At 42.2% G+C, this 10,587-nt stretch overlaps 1 protein-coding gene across 1 annotated transcript in view; it reads left to right on the forward strand.

Annotated features, from left to right (window-relative positions):
* AXDND1 (axonemal dynein light chain domain containing 1) overlaps positions 1 to 5,745 on the forward strand; it is a 72,574-nt gene extending 66,829 nt beyond the window's left edge. Inside the window, exons 24-26 of the mRNA XM_061160829.1 lie at positions 1,863 to 1,945; positions 2,800 to 3,035; positions 5,584 to 5,745. Coding sequence (XP_061016812.1) covers positions 1,863 to 1,945; positions 2,800 to 3,035; positions 5,584 to 5,648 — 384 coding nt within the window. The 3' untranslated portion in view covers positions 5,649 to 5,745. The remainder of the gene's footprint in view (positions 1 to 1,862; positions 1,946 to 2,799; positions 3,036 to 5,583) is intronic.
* The last annotated feature ends 4,842 nt before the right edge of the window (positions 5,746 to 10,587 follow it).

The raw sequence follows: 10,587 nt of genomic DNA on the forward strand, positions 1-10,587 counted from the left end.
CACTAGTAGAGTCAGACCTCAGGAAAACCAAGCCAAAAAGGCCAAAGGCATAACTGAAGTCTGACAGAGAGACTAGCTGACAGCTACAGCAGGTTGGCACAAACAAGGATGGTCCAATGCAGTTGCTTCCAAGAGCCGTGTGGCCCTTGTTTGTCTCTATTATACAGTGGGTGAAAGAGCATAAAAGCCAGAGGAAGCTTCAAAATATGAAAAAGGGGCTCAAGGCAGAGTCTCTGTGATTTCCCTTGAGGCATCTATATCCAGGAAGCTCATTGGTAAAGAACCCAGTTCACCTGCCAAGCATGAGGTATGAATTCAATCTCTGGTTTGGGAAGACCCCGGGAGAAGGAAATGGGAACCCACTCCAGTATTCTTGCCTGGGAAATCCCATGGACAGAGGAGCCTGGCGGGCCATAATCCATGGGGTTGCAGAAGAGTTGGACATGACCTGGCAACTAAACAGCAGCAACAGTCTGTGTCCATATATATGGCTGATGCAGGGAAGTTTGCCCCTTGGCATACATAGAGGAGGCCCTAATTCTAGAAACCTAACCGTCCAGCATTTTGGACCATGGGAATTTCCTATTGAAGGATTTGAAAAGGGCCACAAAACATTAATCTGTACTTGGTGGTTTCAAAACAGAGGAATGTTTCCCTCGCACGTTGTAGCTAAATATCTGTCTTTTGAATGAATGAGGCGACAGTCAGAAGGCTGAAAGGTATGGTTCACAGAGTATAGTCCTGATCTACTTTGGTTTCCACCTGTAGTTAAAACTGCTTCATGTAGCTGTACAAATCATGTGTGGAATTCCAGTTCCAAAAGCTTCTGCTGTGAAAAACCTTCCTTTTGGATTCAGAGAACAAATAAATGAGTAGCATGTGCTGTATAAGCAAGGCCACGTGACACATTGCTGGTCCAGCCTGAACAAGGACAGATTTATTATCTAAAGGGGAGGCGAGACAGAAAGAAGAAAAATATGTTACTGAATCAATAGCAAAAGAATAAAAGAGCTAGAGGAAAAGTGAACTTGTTTGATAGTTTATTTTTGCTGGTTTGCTTTTAGAAAAAGTGAGCATAGTACAGTGCCATGTGTGGCTGAGGATGGAGAGGCCAAGATGAAGGTTTTGCTTTAACCACTAGATCATTCTGTGATTATGGCAGGCTGCCTATCCTCTTAGATCCCTCTTTCCATCTAGAAGGTGGGGTTTACCTTTTACTTGTCTCTGTTGGGGAAATGTGGATAAAAGAGATTTTTTAAAGTACACGGGTCTGGAAAAATGCCTCATAATATTCATTTTAACATATAGTTTTTGTCTTCTAAATTTTCTCTTTTGTTTCCCTCTTATTTTATTTTCTGGAGTATATTTAGAGTCAAAATAAGTAAGAGGTTTTTTAAAAAATATATTTTCACTACTTTGATATTTATGAAGTTTCCTAAGAAACTGAGAGATCTGATTGGATTATGCAATGTTATGTGTTTAGTGAAGTAAATTATTAATGAGAGAAGTATAGTTGATTTCCTTGATATTTAACTTGATTAGAGAAACATGTTTGCCCTTCTCTTCATTTTTTAAAACTTTCTCTTCTTTCCCTGCTTCTTTTTGTTGATATTGTCTTCCCTGCTTCTTCTTTACAACTTTAATAAAGTTTATATCCACCTGAGTATGAATAATTGGCAATCTGGTATGGTATTTGGCCACAGTAAATCCCTGTTCTTCTTTCATATTAAGAGTGTGTTTAATCGTCTACTATATAAATATGAATGGTAGAAAAAGATAGCTTGGTTCAGAACATCCTGAAGAAGGAGGCTATTTACTGTTGGGACTCTCAGTTCATTCATAGTACATACTTTTCTTGTCAGAGAGAATCAGCTAATGAAGGTACATTGGCCCCAAAGTATCTTGAAGCAATGGCTATACTTGATCACACACAGGAGAAGTTAATGTAAGTATGAGACACCACAATGGTAAGAAGACAAAGATTGTTGTCCAGGAGATCTAGCTGTGAAATGCACACTTCTTGGCTTATTTTTGGTTCTCCTGTTTCCTTTTTCCTTACGAGTAGGATGGGTACCATCAAATCATCTGGAGGCAATGAATTAAACTGCTGCAATAGGGACAGCTGTCCTCAGCTACATTGGAGATGGAGGAAGTCCAGTGTGTATGTGTATATATAGGGTGGGAGCAGAGTGTGAGGAGTGATCCAGCTCCGTATGTTTTAAGAGATGAACTAGAGAAATAAATGGAACTAGAAGAAGCTATTGTGTGCAAGAAAGAAGGTTACATAACCCAAGTGGTAGGAAGGACAATAGAGTTAAGATGGCCAAGAAACTATGAGAAGATGATATATAGACATACATGTTCTAGTTATTAAGAAGCACACTTCAAACTGGTTTTTGTGATTGTAAGATCTGGTTTTAAAGGTGCTGGAAAATAAGGGACACTATTTTATTTGCTTGTTGGATAATATCAATATAGAGAAGCCAAGCTTAACCACTGAAAAGGGTTCCTTGGCTATTGGTGGAGAATTCCAAATATCCAAAAGTCAGTTTTCATTAAGAAATTATAAACATATTCTTCAATCGCACCGTGACTGCAACTCTGACATTACCTTCCAGAGTAGCTCCTAGACCCTCAATTCTTGGCTAAACATTGATGCTGCTGCTTTCCTTATTTGTGCTGTTCATATATAGTCTTCTTATCCCACTACCTTTTTTAGACAATGAGTTTCTAGATCTGAAAGATACTTTCTCAGATCTTTCCATTTTATTGTGTTTCTCTGGACTTTGTCAATGTCAGAGAGGTCGAAAGCAGAGCCAGGCAAGCTGAGGAGAGGTTTGACGATGTGAATGAGAAGCTTCATTACACCCTTATAAGGAACAAAGAACTGGAGAAGGAATTAGAGGAAGTACTGATGAAGTATAAAATGAAGGAGTCTGAAGGAGAAGAAGAAGAAAATGAAGGAGAAAGAGAAGAAGAAAAAGAAGAAGAAGAAATCAGACCATTAGACAGAGCCTCAAAATCTCCAAAGAAAGGTGAGCCAATTGCTTTCTCATTTTTGCTTAATTTGGGCAGTACTTATGAGTGAAAACTTGATTGGATCATAAATATTTCAGAAGAGCATTAATATTTTTAGTGGTGATCTACTAGTTCATACTTCTCCTAGGAATGCAGACACACACACACACACACACACACACACATCCAAATGACTAACAATGGTGACTAATAAACTAATATGAGAGATAATTTTAACTTCTAAAACTGGCAAAGCTTTTTAAAAACAAAGAATACAGTGCTGGACAGAGTGGGCAAAGTAGTTAGTTTTACAAATAATACTTGTGGGTGGGCAGACAGGTATAACTCTTTCAGAAAGAAGTTTGAGAGTGTGTATGGGTAGGCCTCAAAAATATACATGTATTTTGACTTAATAATTTCACTCTTGAGAATCTAGTCAAAGGAAATAATCACAATTTTTTTAAAGCTAGAAAAAAGACCAGAACAAATGTGCCTAAACATTGATACACATTGTCTCTGGTTGCTAAAGGTTTATGGGGAATTTTGTTTTTAGTTTTTAGTACTTACTGGATTGTCTATGATGAAAATAATCTTTATTCAACAAGAAAAGGAATTTTACTATTCATTTTCTTATCTCTAATTAATCTGTAACCTTCCCTCAAAGAGTTTTTAATATCGCCAATATTGGAGGCTATTTTTTGATTTTTGCTTTCATCTTCAACCTGCAGTCTATTCCCAGGACAGGTCCTGGTGCCAGGGGTTGTACTGGGCAGATATCTATTATCTATTTTTCTCTGTCACCCCTGACTCTACCTCTGCCTTCAGCAAAAGCAGTAAGTTGGCCAGTCACTCACAGTCTCTGGCCTAGCTGTGGTGTATCCTGTCAGTACTAGAGTAGGAGGAATCTGAGTCCATTTTCTCTCCTCCTGTTAACTCTGAACTGGTAAAATGTTAATCCTTCCAGGTGTGACGATCCTTTAGCCTAGGTCTGAATGTATGTGAGGTAGTTCTCATAAATTAAAAAAAAATTTTATCTTTTCTTGTGGTGTGATTTTATCCCAATAATCTAGAAACTAGACTTTCCCTAGATTGTCGTCGCTAAGTTGTGTCCGACTCTTTGCGACCCCATGGACTGTAGCCCATCAGGTTCCTCCGTCCATGGTGTAAATTACTATATGCAAATCACAGAAAAGTTCTTCATGTTAAACTGGAGAGGTTACCTCAACATGGATGAGTGACTTTAGTTTCATCCATTTCCATAAAAGTTTTGAGGATTAGTTTAAATACAAAAATAAAACATTTTAATAATTTTAGGTGGAGGATGACTATTCAGTTAGGTCCCAGCCTGCAAACAATAACCTATACAACAAGGATCCTTGTATCCTTTCAACAAGGATACAAGCCCTCTTCTCCCTCCTTTCCACACCCTCCCCCCCCCAATCAGAGTCACTGCTAGGGACTCAAAAGTAGAGGATGAGAAGCCTTGCAAAGCTTAGGGGAACAGGCTGCTAAGCAAGGCAATCCCTATACCATGCAAGTGACCTAAACATTTCTCCAAAAAATCCACAAGTTAGACATTCCTTAGAGTTAGCAGGCAGCTCCTTAAAAAAAAAACCAAAAAAACCATGCAGATACCTTGGAGCAATCTGACATGCATATGAAACATACTGGGTCATATTTTATGAGTTAGTGCAGGGAGATCTCTTCTCTCTAGCAGGCAGCTCCTTAAAAAAAAAACCAAAAAAACCATGCAGATACCTTGGAGCAATCTGACATGCATATGAAACATACTGGGTCATATTTTATGAGTTAGTGCAGGGAGATCTCTTCTCTCCTAATCGTTGTTCAGTGAAGGAATGGAAAATCATACAGTGAAGGAAGGAGCCTTGTGAATGCTGAGTAAGGAGAAGATTTGGATGGAGTCAGCAGATATTTATTTTTATGTCATTATTTTTAACAGTTAGTGAATCACTGTGTTGTGAGTTATTGATGAAGAAAGGAATGGAGCTTGGTGTTTACAAAGATGAATGTGGCTTAGTCTCTGATCAAAGTGAGGCTTGTGATGAGGAATGGGGACAATATAGGGTGTGAACAAGGGGACCGTTGAATGTGGGAGGAAGATGGCCGCAGCCAGTCAGAAGGATTCCAAACAATTGAGAAGCTTCGTTTCATGGAGCAATCAGAGACAGCAGGCTTGTGGGGGATCTGTGCATGGAGACTGGAGGGAACAGAGACCAAGAGACACAACAGGGGTACAGCCATGGATATGGAGGGTTCTGGATACCAGCTCTATTTGAAACTTTTTCCCTACTGAGTTTGGGGTATGTACTGGAAGGAAGGAAGGAAGAAATGTTCTTCTTTCTCTTCTCTCCTCATTACCTATAAACTTTGAGAACATATATTCTCAATCCCCGTAACCAATGTGGAGTCGAATTTTGGGCACATGGTTTGTAGCTTGGGGCTTACTAATGCATGCAGACAGAATTTTAAAAATGCTTTGTAAAATCAAAAGTCCTTAATAAATATAAGGTATTATTACTACAATAATTGTTTTGGTCTTTTCAGAGATACAGCGCAAGGACGGTTCTAAATCCAAACTCCGGACTAAATACAAGACGAAACCTAAATAGCAACCATAGGATGCTGGGCTACACACAACACACCCATCCCAGATATCTCTGCACTTTGGAACTGACAATGTGGCTCAACTGAGGGACTCTCTTTGCAGCAGACTACTCAGGAACATCTTCTCTTTAAAAGTCACAGTGATGGCTCTAGGCAATCAGTCAGTTAGCTTATTTCCAAAATTAAAAATGGTTTGTGTAAAGGTTTTCTAGCCTCTTCAGTTGATTTCCCAGCGGAAGTCTATGAGAAGTGTCAGCTTCTGTCAAGAAAATTATGCTTTCTTAGGACTCTGAACTCTGCAGAGGAGAGTAGCAAATAAAAAGCATTATTTTTTTTCAATTTAAAGGAGGGGATCCTGATAACAGTATCAGGTTTCTATAGCATTTTCGGATTTCTTATTTCAGAAAATAAGAAAGAATTCTTTTAAAATAATTTTTAAATTATTTTTTTCTTCTTTTTGAATAATTTTCTTCTCTTTCTTCTTTTAAATAATTTTATTTATTTATTTTTGGTTGTGCTGGGTCTTTGTTGCTGTGTGGGCTATTCTCTACTTGAGGTGAGTGGGAGCTACTCTTGAGCTGCATGGGTTTCTCACTGTTGTGGCATCTCTTGTGAAGCAAGGGGTAGGGTGCGGGGGCTTCAGTAGCTGCAGCGTGTGGGCTCAGTGGTTGGCGGTTCCCGGACTCCTGAGCACAGGCTCAAGTAGTTGTGGTACACAGGCTTAGTTGCTCCTCAGCATGTGGGATCTTCCCAGACTAGGGATCAAATCCGTCTCTCCTGCATTGGCAGGTGGATTCTTCACTGAGCCAGGAGGGAAGACCCTTACTCCAGGCATTCTTAAGATTTATCTGGTCTTCACAATAACCCTGCAAAGTAGGTGGAAGAGAGACTGTTTACCCCCATTTCTCAGAAGATGAAATTGAGGCCCCAAATGGGCAAAAACTCCTCAAGGCCTCAGAGCTAATTGCTGTCAGAGACCCCAGCTTGCTGGCTCTATGTGGATTGTCCGATGATGGTGATGGGCCACCAGGCCTTTGCTCAGATGGCTTCCTTCACAGGGGTCAGAGTTATTGAAGATTCACCCAGAATCTCCATTTTTCACTTTTATTCCCTCATTTGTCTGCTCTGTTCATGACCCTGGATGCATCTTGGCATTAGAGAATGGACCAAGCTGCAAAAGTATGTTGCAAATGACAAATGGACATCTGGGTGGTCACTCAACCAGGGGTCCCTCCTACCTCACTGCTCCCGGCTCTCTTGCATTTGTTTTATCTCTCCCTGGCTCCAGATACCTATGAGATTTCTTGACCTGCTTTGGTTTTACATTTTTGCTGTTCCTTTGAATTTATCTCCTGGAATTGTAGGGGTTTGTCTGTTCCTTACGCCTCAGAAACCCTCTGACTGCAGAGTCCTCAGCCCTGTTTAAGCCCAACCCCTGGTCATGTCTGCCTTGACCCACACATACCAAAGTGTTTGTGGGGTGGGTTTCAAAATTGCTTGGGGTCAATCTGGATGACTCCTTAATTCTGGGGAAAGAAAACATGAAATTCTTCAGACAATTGACTAGGCTCATGGTCTACCTGAAAGCCACAGATCAGGCTACTGGCTCACACTTCCAGGTACCACTTGGTAGGGCAGAGCCAGCCCCACCTTTTCACTTTCCTAGAGAGATTCTTGAACGATTCTAGCAAATTGGGGGCTTTTTGGTGAAATTTCAGCACACTTGAAAAAAATTAATTCCCTGCTCTGTAGGAATGAGTGGTCGTTTTCCTAGAAATCAGCAGCCCCCGTGCCTGAACACAAGAGTCTGGCCCCTCAGAATGTGTCAACTGCATTAGGTGGAAGTCTGTCTTAAAGGTCAGAGTGATGACGGATGCCGCTACAATTAGAATGAGATGTTGGGTACCTAGTTGGGGTGGCTTGGTTGTGAGTCACAAAAACCCATTCTTGCAAACCCCAAATGAAAGAATAATTTATTGAAAGCATGTTGGGGAGCTCAAATTGAAGGACTGAAGGAAAGTCTTAAAGAACCAGGCTAAGAATAAGATAGGATCAAGTAGTTTAGATCAGAAGCACAGATTGCTTCACCATCTCACCCAGCTGCCATCACCAATTGAACTCCAGTCATTTCTTCCATCCTTATGTTATTCTTAAAGTCCCACGAGGGAGGAAGGCCACCTTGTAGTCGCAAACCACCCATGGATGTACCAGGGATGGTGAGAAGACGTCAGGGATCTCTCTAGCTTCTTAAAAGGGAAGGAAGGACAGCTGGCTCTTCTGTTTCATTGAGACGGAACACAGTACAGGGAAAGGAAATACCCAGATAAAATCAGGCTGGTGGTAGGAAGGTGTAATGAACATTTGGTGGTTTGAAAAAAAAGTATTCTACAGAGACGGCCTCTGCAGTACGACTTTCCGAAAGTTGTCCTGGGCATCTTCACTCTCCCAAGTAGCTGACTTGTGAGAAATTTTAGGTAGTCCTTGAGACACTGCCGTACCTTCTCAAGATGACCCTGAGGGGGTCTCCTGAGCAGAATGGAGGGAGGAACTCTTACTATTTCTCTGGCAGTGAGGCTCTTGTGCTTGTGCCAAAGGAGACCAGCCACTCTGTGCTCAGCTCTTCAGACAAAGCTGTGCTGACCGGATGGGCCTCATCACACTCCTCAGTGTCCCAATCTCAGTGGTGACGTGTTCCACATCCCTAGGGAGCCGAGGTGGTAGTGTCTTAGGGACCTCAGGAAGTTTGGTGAGCAAGTCCCAAATCTGCCAGGCCTGGCTCTTCACCACACACCCAGACCTACCCCACACATGTGGGCACCGTGCAACTCTCTCCTAAGAGTTCTGGTTCTACACTAAGGTTCTACCCACTTGACCGTGGTCAAGTCACTTGTCGGTACTTTCTGGCACACATTGGCTAGTCTTTCCTCTTGTTTTTGGCCTTTCCCAGCCGGAGATCAATGACTCAGATGTTGCCTGGGTAACCTACATTTTGCACTTCACTTTCAAAGACTGCTGAGAATTCTGCTTGAGGGCCCCAAATCTAGAGCACCTTGTACCCACTTTCTGGAATTCCAAATAAGCCTGCCACCTATGAGCAAGCATTTTCCCACAGGAAGCAGAGGAGCTGCTCTGAAATTAGGAGCATAACTGTTGTAGTCTTGTGGCCTAGGGCCTGCTTACCTCCAAAACCGGGGGTGCTTGCTCTCTGAGCCTGAGGCTGAATGTCTGGAGTTCATCAGAACTTCTACTCTGGATCACAGATAGTTCATTCCAGCCAAGTCTGCCACAGCCTCAAGACAGTCTCCTGTTCAGGACTGTTGAGCAAGCCCACTAATCCCCCGGCCTCAAAAGTGAGCTCTGCCGTGTACAGGTTTTCAAGAAGCAGGACTTCCTGGATGGTGCAACTTGTCCAAGATGGGGCATCTAAGAGCAAGACCAATGAAGGCAGCCTTCCAGAGGTTCCTAAATAATCCCAGTACCCAGCGGTGCCATTGGCCTGGGCAGTGTTCCTGTGGTTCTGGAATGGCTGATGAAAGGGCTCCTACACATCTTTCTGGATTGCAGTGGCTTCTGTATGGAGAGCATCCTCCTGTACTTGCAGAGTTGGATCCCATGAGCCCCTGATCTGACAGAGGCATACTTTAGGCTACCTCTAGGCCGGCTGTGAGAAAACTTCTGAAAGTCTAAAGGTAAGAGTAACAGTTCCCATCATCTGTCTCACCAGGGCAAAGTGATTTTGGGAAGACAATATATTTCCATCTCAGATGTCCAGCAGATCCTAGAGTTTATAAGATACAGCTAGTAATCCATCTCCCATTTTCTACTCTGGTCCCCCAAATAATCAAAGTAAGAAAGAGGAGCATGTCTGATTTATGGCTGGAACTATTGCTGATCAAGAGGAGAACCTCCTCTCTTCTGTCTAGCTTTTGCGTTATTTTCATAAAGAAGAGCTCTACACCTTTGAAACAAATGCTTGAAATATTGCAGGGTGGGGGGATTCTAATACAGGAGACCTCATGCACAGATTCTTAAGCTGGTTCTATCCAAGAAAAACCACTGTGGGGACATGAGTTCCTGGCCGTTGGGGGCTAACTTTGAAGCATGGGGACAACCTGTATTAGGGGCCAGGCTCCTGTTTGGATGGACCCAACTACTGTCATTGAGATCTACTGGGCTAAAATCAGGGAAATAATAATAGTCATGATTTATTGAGCACTTCCCTAGTTTATAAGTGCTGGGCTAAGCATTGCACACAAATTACTGCATTTAGTCACAACAACTCCATGAGGTGGTTTCACTGTTATCCCCATTCATGTCAGGATAAGTTGCATGTCCAAGGTTAAACATCTAGTAAGTTATAGAGTCTGGATCAAATCTGGTGTAGCTGACAGCAGAGTCCAAGCTGTCAGTTAACAGTGCTACTTTCCCTCCAAGCTCAGAAAAAACTAGAAGTGCTGTTGATGAACCCTCTTCAAAAGGATTTGATTTCTACATTCTCCACGTACTGTTCAGCTCAAATAGAGTAAATGCACTGACACACAAAATTCTAGAGGGCATCAGAAGCTTCCCAGTCCTGATAGACGCTGCCAAAGAGCATTGCAGCAACCAGGAGCAACCTGATGAGGAGGAACATATTTACTCTATCACCCAGAAATGGTCCCCAAGGATGTGGAATGCAGAAACATAGGCGGAATGACCTACCAGGCTCCCAGATACAGGGGAGTCCAAACTGCAGAGTTCCAGGCTTACCCTGATAATGGTGATGTGGGGGTTGCCCTTGAAGTTCCAAGGAAGGCCTGCTAAGCCCCCTTAGGATGTCCTCTGTTTTTGATATTGACTTGTATAAGCTGTTATCTCCATCTTGTACTTCCCAGACTCCAGAACTGTAAGAAATAAACTCCTGTGGTTTATAAGCCACCAGTATATGGTATTCTGTTGTAACAG

Source organism: Dama dama, chromosome 14 (genome assembly GCF_033118175.1).
Source record: "Dama dama isolate Ldn47 chromosome 14, ASM3311817v1, whole genome shotgun sequence".
Taxonomy (NCBI): Eukaryota; Metazoa; Chordata; class Mammalia; order Artiodactyla; family Cervidae; genus Dama; species Dama dama.